At 47.2% G+C, this 13,836-nt stretch overlaps 1 protein-coding gene across 1 annotated transcript; it reads left to right on the forward strand.

The window, feature by feature from the left end:
• Nucleotides 1–286: 286 nt before the first annotated feature.
• Nucleotides 287–1,193, forward strand: LOC123058523 (uncharacterized). Its single transcript, XM_044481237.1, has 2 exons — nt 287–595; nt 686–1,193. The coding sequence occupies exons 1-2, from the start codon at nt 384–386 to the stop codon at nt 990–992; spliced, it is 519 nt and encodes a 172-aa protein (XP_044337172.1). The 5' UTR covers nt 287–383; the 3' UTR covers nt 993–1,193.
• Nucleotides 1,194–13,836: the final 12,643 nt, after the last annotated feature.

The following is a 13,836-nucleotide window of genomic DNA, read 5'->3' on the forward strand; positions in this document are numbered from 1 at the left end:
GTGCAGAATCCGCCAAAGCGAAGGCATGTGGGTGGGAGTGGCCAACAGACTTGAACGCCACTCCGTTTTCATTTCTGAAAGGGAAATTGGGGGAAAGGCGTGGGCCGTGCTCATGGGGTCCAAGTCATCCGTGTCCAAGCGAACCTAACTTGCGCAATGTAGACACGCCGGGAACCAACGGTGATGTCAAATTGCGTTCGGTTTCGGAGTATTAGTCAAAGCGCACTAGCACGGCGCCCAGCGTTATCCCCCGTCGTCTCGTCTATATATACCCGCCCTCCTGCCAGATTGTAAAGGTCGTGAAACACAGCGAGCAAGAGCAAGAGCAAGAGCAAGAGCAGCCTTTCTCCGTGAGGTCCATTGCAATCCAGAAACCTTCAAGTATGGGCAGATCTGCAATTTCTCAGGCCCTCCCGGTGCACCAGGAGGACGAAGACCTGTTCGAGACCTCGTCATCCTTCTCCTGCGACTCCGACGACGAGGCCCAGTTCTCGGACGGCGAGGACCAGTTTGTGCCGGCTTCCCCGCCGGTGCGGAGACTCAACTCTGACAGCGTCTACGATCTGTCGTCCATCAAGGCTGAGCTCTCTGCCAAGTAAGTCTTTCAGGAAACACCTTTCTTCATATATCATCAGCACAGCAGCAAAAGGGAGGTGTCCTGACCGTGATGTTCTTCTCTTTGCAGGAAAGAAGGGTTGTCCAAGTACTACGACGGAAAGTCCCAGTCGTTCGCGTGCATGTCCGAGGTGAGGTGCCTGGAGGATCTGCCCAAGAAGAGCCCCTACAAGAAGATCAAGTCATGCAGGAGCAACATCAATCTAGACGGAAACCAGAGAGATTGCCCCGTAACTGGTTCTAACAACAGCAAAGGAATCGCCAAGCAGAGCTCTGCGAGTTCCTGCGCGAATCTGATGATGGCGCGGACCAGCAGCGCCAACATGCTCTACAGGCCTCCGGCGATCCCTGTTAACAAGAGCGCGTGCCACCAGTAGGGCTCGCAGCTGCCTGGAAATGTCCGTCCATGGCTGGCCTCGCGCCTCTTATTTGTTCCTTGACGAGGATTTTTCTTGGCGGGCGTATTAGCCTGTCAAATGTAAAGAGGCTTTTGATTCTCTCATGTTCAGGAAGATATTGATTGATTCAGTGTGTAAATAGAGAGACCGGTTGTATACCAAACATTTTTTTTTACTGCAGTGGCTGATTAGCAAAATTCTCCGAGATCCGAATTCTGAGATCTTATAACTATCCTGGTTATTTTGTTTTTGAAAAAAAAATGGGACAAAGGCATAAGCCGTGCTCATCAGGTCCAAGTCATCGGTGTCCAGCAAACCTAACCTGTGCAATGTGGAGATGTCCCAATCGAAGCTGCAGAAAGAGTCTAGTTTGCACAAGGTTGGGTCTTGACCCTCGTTACTCCAAGTGAATCGCCGATTCTACACGTGAATTTCCTTGAGCCCACCCTCCGACAAGGGGTCATGGAATAATTTGATGATCGTTCTCCTATTGAAGCTTAACTTATTCTTGTCTCTCGCCCGGTGTATGTGATTGAAATCACCGCATACCAACCAACCCTCGCCGGGCTGTGGTTTTAGCGTGAGGAGCTCGGTGTAGAAAGCCTCTTTTTGATTGATGGTCGTTGGGTCATAAACCGTGGTTAGCCAGAAACTCTCATTCAAAGCCTGAATCATCACCTTAAGAGATAGGCAGAACTCCCTGATCACGAAATCAATGCACCCCAAACTTGTTGTCATCCCATAACTAAAGGACGCCTCCTCTGGTTCCCAAAGCTGGTCGTTGAGCGAAATTTTGCAGCCTATAACCACCAAAGAAAGATGCGGTGAATTGATCAATGTTGGCCAATTTGGATTCTTAAGGACACGCGATATGACACTGGGAAGCAGAGATGGTCTCATGGACAGTGGCACGCTCTTTCATCTTCCCTCTTAGATCATTGCCTGCTCCTGATGTCTCAAGATATTGGACCCAAACGCCCTAAAAGCTTCCAGTTTGAGAATTTCTGGATTACTATACCTGGGTTACAACTGTTAGGGAACATTGCAGAAAACAAAAAAATTCCTACGGTTTCACCAAGATCCATCTATGAGTTCATCTAGCAACGAGTGATCGGATTGCATCTACATACCTTTGTAGATCACGCGCGGAAGCGTTCAAAGAACGGGGATGAGGAAGTCGTACTCGACGTGATCCAAATCACCGGAGATCCTAGCGCCGAACGGACGGCACCTCCGCGTTCAACACACGTACGGTCAGCGTGACGTCTCCTCCTTCTTGATCCAGCAAGGGGAAAGGAGAGGTTGATGAAGATCCAGCAGCACGATGGCGTGGTGGTGGATGCAGAAGTCACCGCAGCAGGGCTTCGCCGTTCTTCTGCGAGAGGGAGAGGGAGGCGCCAAGAGTCAAGGGTGCGGCTGCCCCTTCCTCCCCCCTTTATATAGGCTCCCCAAGGGGGGGCGCCGGCCCTAGGAGATGGGATCTCCTAGGGGGGCGCCGGCCAAGGGTGGAGTGGCCCCCAAGGCAAGTGGGGCGCCCCCCCACCCTAGGGTTTCCAACCCTAGGCGCAGGGGGTGGGCCAAGGGGGGCGCACCAGCCCATTATAGGCTGGTTCCCCTCCCCACTTCAGCCCATGGGGCCCTCCGGGATGGGTGGTCCCATCCGATGGACCCCCGGGACCCATCCGGTGGTCCCGGTACAATACCGGTGACTCCCGAAACTCTCCCGATAGCCGAAACTGCACTTCCTATATATAATTCTTCACCTCCGGACCATTCTGGAACTCCTCGTGACGTCCGGGATCTCATCCGGGACTCCGAACAACTTTCGGGTTACTGCATATTCATATCTCTACAACTCTAGCGTCACCGAACCTTAAGTGTGTAGACCCTACGGGTTCGGGAGACATGTAGGCATGACCGAGATGGCTCTCCGGTCAATAACCAACAGCGGGATCTGGATACCCATGTTGGCTCCCACATGCTCCTCGATGATCTCATCGGATGAACCACGATGTCGAGGATTCAAGCAACCCTGTATACAATTCCCTTTGTCAATCGGTACGTTACTTGCCCGAGATTCGATCGTCGGTATCCCAATACCTCGTTCAATCTCGTTACCGGCAAGTCACTTTACTCGTACCGTAATGCATGATCCTGTGACCAGACACTTGGTCACTTTGAGCTCATTATGATGATGCATTACTGAGTGGGCCCAGAGATACCTCTCCGTCATACGGAGTGACAAATCCCAGTCTTGATCTGTGTTAACCCAACAGACACTTTCGGAGATACCCGTAGTATACCTTTATAGTCACCCAGTTACGTTGTGACGTTTGGTACACCCAAAGCACTCCTACGGTATCCGGGAGTTACACGATCTCATGGTCTAAGGAAAAAAAATACTTGACATTGGGAAAACTCTAGCAAATGAACTATACGATCTTGTGCTATGTTTAGGATTGGGTCTTGTCCATCACATCATTCTCCTAATGATGTGATCTCGTTATCAATGACATCCAATGTCCATAGTCAGGAAACCATGACTATCTGTTGATCAACGAGCTAGTCAACTAGAGGCTTACTAGGGACATGTTGGTGTCTATGTATTCACACATGTATTACGATTTCCGGATAACACAATTATAGCATGAATAAAAGACAATTATCATGAACAAAGAAATATAATAATAATCCTTTTATTATTGCCTCTAGGGCATATTTTCAACAGTCTCCCACTTGCACTAGAGTCAATAATCTAGTTACATTGTGATGAATCGAACACCCATGGAATTCTGCTGTTGATCATGTTTTGCTCTAGGGAGAGGTTTTGTCAACGGATCTGCTACATTCAGGTCCATATGTACTTTACAAATATTTATGTCTCCATCTTGAACATTTTCACGAATGGAGTTGAAGCGACGCTTGATGTGCCTGGTCTTCTTGTGAAATCTGGGCTCCTTGGCAAGTGCAATAGCTCCAGTGTTGTCACAGAAGAGTTTGATCGGCCCCGACGCATTGGGTATGACTCCTAGGTCGGTGATGAACTCCTTCACCCAAATTGCTTCATGCGCTGCCTCTGAGGCTGCCATGTACTCCGCTTCACATGTAGATCCCGTCACGATGCTCTGCTTGCAACTGCACCAGCTTACTGCCCCACCATTCAAAATATACACGTATCCGGTTTGTGACTTAGAGTCATCCAGATCTGTGTCGAAGCTAGCATCGACGTAACCCTTTACGACGAGCTCTTTGTCACCTCCATAAACGAGAAACATTTCCTTAGTCCTTTTCAGGTACTTCAGGATATTCTTGAACGTTGTCCAGTGTTCTTTGCCGGGATTACTTTGGTACCTACCTACCAAACTTACGGCAAGGTTTACATCAGGTCTGGTACACAGCATGGCATACATAATAGAACCTATGGCTGAGGCATAGGGGATGATACACATCTCTTCTATATCTTCTGCCGTGGTCAGACATTGAGCTGAGCTCAATTTCACACCTTGCAACACAGGCAAGAACCCCTTCTTAGACTGATCCATATTGAACTTCTTCAATATCTTATCAAGGTATGTGCATTGTGAAAGACCTATGAGGCGTCTTGATCTATCTCTATAGATCTTGATGCCTAATATATAAGCAGCTTCTCCAAGGTCCTTCATTGAAAAACTCTTATTCAAGTAGGCCTTAATGCTGTCCAAAAGCTCTATATCATTTCCCATCAAAAGTATGTCATCTACATATAATATGAGAAATGCTACAGAGCTCCCACTCACTTTCTTGTAAACGCAGGCTTCTCCATAAGTCTGCATAAACCCAAACGCTTTGATCATCTCATCAAAGCGAATGTTCCAACTCCGAGATGCTTGCACCAGCCCATAAATCGAGCGTTGGAGCTTGCACACCTTGTCAGCATTCTTAGGATCGACAAAACCTTCCGGCTGCATCATATACAATTCTTCCTTAAGGAAACCATTAAGGAATGTAGTTTTGACGTCCATTTGCCATATCTCATAATCATAGAATATGACAATTGCTAACATGATTTGGACGGACTTCAGCTTCGCTACCGGTGAGAAAGTCTCATCATAGTCAACCCCTTGAACTTGTCGATAACCCTTAGCGACAAGCCGAGCTTTATAGATGGTCACATTACCATCCGCGTCTGTCTTCTTCTTAAAGATCCATTTATTTTCTATGGCTCGCCGCTCAACGGGCAAGTCAGTCAAAGTCCATACTTTGTTTTCATACATGGATCCTATCTCAGATTTCATGGCTTCCAGCCATTTGTCGGAATCCGGGCTCGCCATCGCTTCTTCATAGTTCGAAGGTTCACCGTTGTCTAACAACATGATTTCCAAGAAAGGGTTGCCGTACCACTCTGGTGCGGAACGTGTCTTTGTGGACCTACGAAGTTCAGTAGCAACTTGATCTGAAGTTTCATGATCATCATCATTAACTTCCTCTTTGGTCGGTGCAGGCACCTCAGGAACATTTTCTTGAGTTGCGTCATTTTCCGGTTCAAGAGGTAATACTTCATCAAGTTCTACTTACCTCCCACTTACTTCTTTCGATAGAAACTCTTTCTCTAGAAAGAATCCATTCTTGGCAACAAAGATCTTGCCTTCGGATCTGAGGTAGAAGGTATACCCAATAGTTTCTTTAGGGTATCCTATGAAGACGCATTTTTCCGACTTGGATTCGAGCTTTTCAGGTTGAAGTTTCTTGACATAAGCATCGCATCCCCAAACTTTTAGAAACGACAGCTTAGGTTTCTTCTCAAACCATAATGCATATGGTGTCATCTCAAGGATTTCGACGGAGCCCTATTTAAAGTGAATGCGGCAGTCTCTAAAGCATAGCCCCAAAATGATAGCGGTAAATCGATAAGAGATATCATAGATCGCACCATATTTAATAGAGTGCGATTACGACGTTCGGACACACCATTACGCTGAGGTGTTCCAGGCGGCGTGAGTTGTGAAACTATTCCACATTTTCTTAAGTGTGTGCCAAATTCGTGACTCAAGTATTCTCCCCCGCGATCTGATCGCAAGAACTTGATTTTCCTGTCACGTTGATTCTCAACCTCACTCTGAAATTTCTTGAATTTTTCAAAGATCTCAAACTTGTGTTTCATTAAATAGACATACCCATATCTACTCAAGTCATCAGTGAGGGTGAGAACATAACGATAGCCACCGTGAGCCTCAACACTCATTGGACCGCACACATCAGTATGTATGATTTCCAATAAGTTGGTTGCTCGCTCCATTGTTTCTGAGAACGGAGTCTTGGTCATTTTACCCATGAGGCATGGTTCGCACGTGTCAAATGATTCGTAATCAAGAGACTCTAAAAGTCCATCTGCATGGAGCTTCTTCATACGTTTGACACCTATGTGACCAAGGCGGCAGTGCCACAAGTATGTGGGACTATCATTATCAATCTTACATCTTTTGGTATTCACACTATGAATATGTGTAGCATTACGTTCGAGATTCATTAAGAATAAACCATTCACCATCGGAGCATGACCATAAAACATATCTCTCATATAAATAGAACAACCATTATTCTCAGATTTAAATGAGTAGCCATCTCGAATTAAACGAGATCCTGATACAATGTTCATGCTCAAAAATGGCACTAAATAACAATTATTGAGGTTTAAAACTAATCCCGTAGGTAAATGTAGAGGTAGCGTGCCGACGGCGATCACATCGACCTTGGAACCATTCCCGACGCGCATCGTCACCTCGTCCTTCGCCAGTCTCTGCTTATTCCGCAGCTCCTGCTTTGAGTTACAAATATGAGCAACTGCACCGGTATCAAATACCCAGGAGCTACTACGAGTACTGGTAAGGTACACATTACATGTATATCACATATACCTTTTGTTTTGCCGGCCTTCTTGTCCACTAAGTATTTGGGGCAGTTCCGCTTCCAGTGACCACTTTTCTTGCAATAAAAGCACTTAGTCTCGGGCTTGGGTCCATTCTTTGGCTTCTTCCCGGTAGCTTGCTTGCCGGGCGCGGCAACTCCCTTGCCGTCCTTCTTGAAGTTCTTCTTACCCTTGCCTTCCTTGAACTTAGTGGTTTTATTCACCATCAACACTTGATGTTCCTTTTTGACTTCTACCTCTGCTGATTTCAGCATTGCAAAAACTTCAGGAATGGTTTTTTCCATCCCCTGCATATTGAAGTTCATCACAAAGCTCTTGTAGCTCGGTGGAAGCGACTGAAGGATTCTGTCAATGACCGCGTCATCCGGGAGATTAACTCCCAGCTGAGTCAAGCGGTTATGTAACCCTGACATAGTGAGTATGTGCTCACTGACAGAACTATTTTCCTCCATCTTACAGCTGAAGAACTTGTCGGAGACTTCATATCTCTCGACTCGGGCATGAGCTTAAAAAACCATTTTTAGCTCTTCGAACATCTCATATGCTCCGTGTCTCTCAAAACGCTTTTGGAGCCCCGGTTCTAAGCTGTAAAGCATGCCGCACTGAACAAGGGAGTAATCATCAGCACGTGTCTGCCAAGCGTTCATAACGTCTTGTTCCGCAGGGAGAATAGGTGCGTCACCTAGCAGTGCTTCTAGGACATAATATTTCTTTGCAACTATGAGGATGATCCTCAGGTTCCGGACCCAGTCCGTATAATTGCTGCCATCGTCTTTCAGCTTGGTTTTCTCTAGGAACGCGTTGAAGTTGAGGACAACGTTGGCCATTTGATCTACAAGACGTATTGTAAATATTTTAGACTAAGTTCATAATAATTAAGTTCATCTATTTAATGAACTCTCACTCAGATAGACATCCCTCCAGTCATCTAAGTATAACATGATCCGAGTTAACTAGGCCGTGTCCGATCATCACGTGAGACGGACTAGTCAACATCGGTGAACATCTTCATGTTGATCGTACCTTCTATACGACTCATGCTCGACCTTTCGGTCTTCTGTGTTCCGAGGCCATGTCTGTACATGCTAGGCTCGTCAAGTCAACCTAAGTGTTTGCATGTGTAAATCTGTCTTACACCCGTTGTATGTGAACGTTGGAATTTATCACACCCGATCATCACGTGGTGCTTCGAAACAACGAACTGTCGCAACAGCGCACAGTTAGGGGGAACACTTTCTTGAATTATTATGAGAGATCATCTTATTTACTACCGTCGTTCTAAGTAAACAAGATGCAAAAACATGATAAACATCACATGCAATCAAATAATAATAGTGACATGATATGGCCAATATCACATAGCTCCTTTGATCTCCATCTTGGGGCTCCATGATCATCTTGTCACCGGCATGACACCATGATCTCCATCATCATGATCTCCATCATCGTGTCTCCATGAAGTTGCTTGCCAACTATTACTTCTATTACTATGGCTAACACGTTTAGCAATAAAGTAAAGTAATTTATATGGCGTTTCTCAATGACACGCAGGTCATACAAAAAATAAAGACAACTCCTATGGCTCCTGCCAGTTGTCATACTCATCGACATGCAAGTCGTGATTCCTATTACAATAGCATGAACATCTCATACATCACATATATATCATTCATCATTCATCACAACTTTGGCCATATCACATCACAAAACACTTGCTGCAAAAACAAGTTAGACATCCTCTACTTGTTGTTGCAAGTCTTACGTGGTTGCAATATGGTTCTAGCAAGAATGTTTTCTTACCTACGTGAAAGCCACAACGTGATTTGTCAACTTCTATTTACCCTTCATAAGGACCCTTTTCATCGAATCCGCTCCAACTAAAGTGGGAGAGACAGACACACGCCAGCCACCTTATGCAACTAGTGCATGTCAGTCGGTGGAACCGGTCTCACGTAAGCGTACGTGTAAGGTTGGTCCGGGCCGCTTCATCCCACAATACTGCTGAAGCAAAATAAGACTAGTAGCGGCAAGAAAGTTGACAACATCTACGCCCACAATAAATTGTGTTCTACTCGTGCAAAGAGAACTACGCATAGACCTAGCTCATGATGCCACTGTTGGGGAACGTTGCAGAAAACAAAAATTTTCCTACGGTTTCACCAAGATCCATCTATGAGTTCATCTAGCAACGAGTTATCGGATTGCATCTACATACCTTTGTAGATGACGCGCGGAAGCGTTCAAAGAACGGGGATGAGGAAGTCGTACTCGACGTGATCCAAATCACCGGAGATCCTAGCGCCGAACGGACGGCACCTCCGCGTTCAACACACGTACGGTCAGCGTGACATCTCCTCCTTCTTAATCCAGCAAGGGGGTAGGAGAGGTTGATGAAGATCTAGCAGCACGACGGCGTGGTGGTGGATGCAGCAGTCACCGCAGCAGGGCTTCGCCGTTCTTCTGTGAGAGGGAGAGGTGTAGCAGGGGAGAGAGAGGCGCCAAGAGTCAAGGGTGCGGCTGCCCCTCCCTCCCCCCCTTTATATAGGCTCCCCAAGGGGGGGGGGGCGCCGGCCCTAGGAGATGGGATCTCCTAGGGGAGGTGGCGGCCAAGGGTGGAGTGGCCCCCAAGGCAAGTGGGACGCCCCCCCCACCCTAGGGTTTCCAACCCTAGGCGCAGGGGGTGGGCCAAGGGGGGCGCACCAGCCCACTATGGGCTGGTTCCACTCCCCACTTCAGCCCATGGGGCCCTCTAGGATGGGTGGTCCCACCCGATGGATCCCCGGGACCCATCCGGTGGTCCCGGTACAATACCGGTGACTCCCGAAACTCTCCCGATGGCCGAAACTGCACTTCCTATATATAATTCTTCACCTCCGGACCATTCCGGAACTCCTCGTGACATCCGAGATCTCATCCGGGACTCCGAACAACTTTCGGGTTACTGCATATTCATATCTCTACAACCCTAGCGTCACCGAACCTTAAGTGTGTAGACCCTACGGGTTCGGGAGACATGTAGACATGACCGAGATGGCTCTCCGGTCAATAACCAACAGCGGGATCTGGATACCCATGTTGGCTCCCACATGCTCCTCGATGATCTCATCGGATGAACCACGATGTCGAGGATTCAAGCAACCCCGTATATAATTCCCTTTGTCAATCGGTACGTTACTTGCCCGAGATTCGATCGTCGGTATCCCAATACCTCGTTCAATCTCGTTACCGGCAAGTCACTTTACTCGTATCGTAATGCATGATCCCGTGACCAGACACTTGGTCACTCTGAGCTCATTATGATGATGCATTACCGAGTGGGCCCAGAGATACCTCTCCGTCATACGGAGTGACAAATCCCAGTCTTGATCCGTGTCAACCCAACAGACACTTTCGGAGATACCCGTAGTATACCTTTATAGTCACCTAGTTACGTTGTGACGTTTGGTACACCCAAAGCACTCCTACGGTATCCGGGAGTTACACGATCTCATGGTCTAAGGAAAAGATACTTGACATTGGGAAAACTCTAGCAAACGAACTATACGATCTTGTGCTATGTTTAGGATTGGGTCTTGTCCATCACATCATTCTCCTGATGATGTGATCTCGTTACCAATGACATCCAATGTCCATAGTCAGGAAACCATGACTATCTGTTGATCAACGAGCTAGTCAACTAGAGGCTTACTAGGGACATGTTGGTGTCTATGTATTCACACATGTATTACGATTTCTGGATAACACAATTATGGCATGAATAAATGACAATTATCATGAACAAGGAAATATAATAATAATCATTTTATTATTGCCTCTAGGGCATATTTCCAACACCAACAATTGCCCGTGAGGCTTGGGATGCCCCGTCTGATGTCCTGTTCCATAAGCTACCTTCATGCATGCACTAGGTTCTTTCATGCATGCTTAGGTGTTGGAGTAAGAGATTGTTCTCGTCGGCAAAGATCCGGCTTCACATGGCGCTGCAGATCATCCTTCATCTCGACATCGCTCAGGATAACCGGCCTCTCTCGCCCGAGGAGGCCGATCTGCGAGCTAGACTCAAGAGGCGTGTTATCGGTCTGGCCATCATAGTCCGGACTAGGAAAAAGCAATGTGCTCGGGCCAAAAACCTCAAGGAAGGGGATGCCAACATTAGGTTCTTTCACCTAAGGGTGAATGTGAGAAGAAGGACAAAAATTATCCACCGACTGAAGCTCACACAACGAAAAGAAAAAGGCGGCAAACGATCATTTCAAGAAAAAATTCCACAAAGCACAGAGGCGGACTAAGGACTTCAACTGGGAGGCCCTTCACTTTGAGAACGGAGAATTATCTGGCCTTGGCGACAATATCAGTGAAGCCGGGGTGCTTGCCACCATTACCCAACTGCCCGGGGACAAGGCCCCTGGCCCCGACGGTTTCACCGGATCCTTCTTCAAATCTTGTTGGGAATTCACAAAAGGGGACATGATGAATGCGATAAATTCCTTCTCAAACTTACAAATGGCAAACTTACATTGGCTCAACTCGGTGAATATAGTGTTACTAACCAAGAAGGATGGCGTGGAAGATATTACAGACTTCCGCCCGATCAGCTTGATCCACTTCTTTGCAAAAATCACCGCGAAGATCATGGCTAATAGACTAGCTCCATTCATGAATAAACTGGTTTCTAGATCCCAAAGCGCTTTTATCAAGACTAGAAGCATACACGACAACATTATGTTTGTCAAAGGCTTCACCACGCGCTTGCATCAAAATAGAACACTAACTCTTGTCCTCAAGCTAGATATCAAAAAGGTTTCAACTCGATTCGTTGGGACTACATGCTCGACTTGCTGCAGCGTCGCGACTTCCCTGCTGAATTTAGAAACTGGATTTCCGCTCTATGGGTCTCATCCTCTTCGAGGGTGCTTCTCAATGGCATGCCCCGGGATCCAATTAAACTTGGGCAGGGGTTGCGGCAGGGGCGATCTGCTATCCCCCTTACTCTTCGTCATCGCCATTGATCCCCTACAACAACCCCTAATTAAAGCCACGGATCATGGCCTCCTCCATTGTCTGAGGGGTCGTACAACGACTATCTACACTTATTTGTATGTCAGGGACGCCGAGATTTTTGTTTCTCCGATCAAGGAGGATATTGACCACCTATCAGCCGTTTTGACTGCTTCTGGAGAAGTGACGGTCTTGATCACCAATCCGCTAAAAAGCATGGTTGCCCTCATTCGTTGTCGCTACCTTGACCTCGACGCGATCCTGCACAGCTATCGGTATCCACTCATTGTCTCAAGAAGTCAGATTGTCAATTCCTGGTGGATAAGGCGGCGGCCAAGCTTCCGCCATGGCAAGGAAAAAACGTCAACACGCTTGGTTGTGCCGCTCTCGTCAAATCAGTGTTGACATCCCTGGTTATCTATCACATTACAACACTAGATATACCCCCGAGGACCAAAGCAAGCATCACCAAGATTCAACGTGCCTTCCTGTGGGCAAGAACCGAGCAGGTCTCTGGGAAAATGCAAAGTAAACTGGAAGACGGTCTGTCGACCTACCAACCTCAGCAGTCTGACATTCTGGACCTCGACAAGTTTGCTAGAGTTCTTAGACTTCGGTGGTTGTGGTTTGCCTGGGTGGACCCAGGGAGGGCTTGGGTCAGTTTAGAAACCCCTTGTGACAATGAAGACGTGGAGCTTTTCTATGCGGCAACAACTATCAGCATTGGCAACAGATTGACGGCTAGCTTTTGGCACTCGCCATGGCTAAATGGACAAAAGCCTAAGGACATCGCTCTGGGCATCTTCACTCTCTCTAAGCGCACCGCTTATTGCATTGATAAGGCTTAAATAACAACGAGTGGGCCCGACACATCAACATGCAGGGCAACCTTTCGGTGACCCTCATCCAGCAACTGCAGTTTGCCCGATTGATCAAGTCAGAAATGCCTATGATAGTCTGGAAAATTTGGGCCCCTCCGAAGATTAAATTGTTCTCCCGGCTGATACTGCAGGATAGAGTCTGGACGGCGGACAGACTGCTTGGTAGGGGTTGGCCAAACTGTGGCCTTTGTCAGCTATGCAAGAGGGTACCGGAATCTGTGGCCCACATAATGTTCAAATGTTGATTCACGATAAGGGTCTGGAACTCCATCTACAATGGTTGGGTTGGCAATCGGTCACACCTATATGGAGCGACATTAACACCGTCAAACAATGGTGGAATGCGGCCAATGGACAACCAGATACTCAAGGTAGGCGGTATACTAATTGCAAATGCTTGTATGCTGGGAGATCTGGAATGAAAGAAATGTTCGAGTCTTCCATAACAAGGCATCGTTACCCACTCGCGTAGTGGCGAAGGTTAGGGAAGAAGCAAAAACTTAAGCAGTGGCATGGGCTAGATTTCTGGGCAACATTTTACCCAGAGTGCTTCGCTGTTGAACTTGTCATATACTCCTTCCGTTCCAAAATAGATGACTCAATTTTGTACTAACTTTGTACTAAAGTTGGTATAAAGTTGAGTCATCTATTTTGGAACGGAGCTAGTAATCGTTAAAAAAATATTTAATGAGATGAGGCAAAAAAAATTGCCTCCGTTTAAAAAAACGAAATTGCTATGCGGACGATTTCAGTCTGCACGACGGCTAGACGACGCCATATCCAGCCGTCCAATGCACTTTGATGACATGAATGGACGAAGTGGCATGCCCTGTCGTCCAGAATTCGTCCACACACGTCGTGTGTAGCAGCGCTCAAAAAAAAAACTTGTGCAATGTAAACACCCCGGAGCCAACGGTGACGTCACTGACCTTTACAAATTGCGTTCGGTTTCGGAGTATTAGTCAAAGCGCACTAGCACGGCGCCCAGCGTTATCCCCATCGTCGCAGCTGGGGCTCTATATATACCCACCCTCCTGCC

The sequence above is a fragment of the Triticum aestivum genome, chromosome 3A (genome assembly GCF_018294505.1).
Source record: "Triticum aestivum cultivar Chinese Spring chromosome 3A, IWGSC CS RefSeq v2.1, whole genome shotgun sequence".
NCBI classification, from domain to species: domain Eukaryota; kingdom Viridiplantae; phylum Streptophyta; class Magnoliopsida; order Poales; family Poaceae; genus Triticum; species Triticum aestivum.

Coding starts and splice junctions, on each gene's coding strand:
- LOC123058523 (XM_044481237.1), top strand. CDS start 384: ATGGGCAGATCTGCAATTTCTCAGGCCCTCCCGGTGCACCAGGAGGAC. Junction 596..685: donor AAGGCTGAGCTCTCTGCCAA/GTAAGTCTTTCA, acceptor TTCTCTTTGCAG/GAAAGAAGGGTTGTCCAAGT.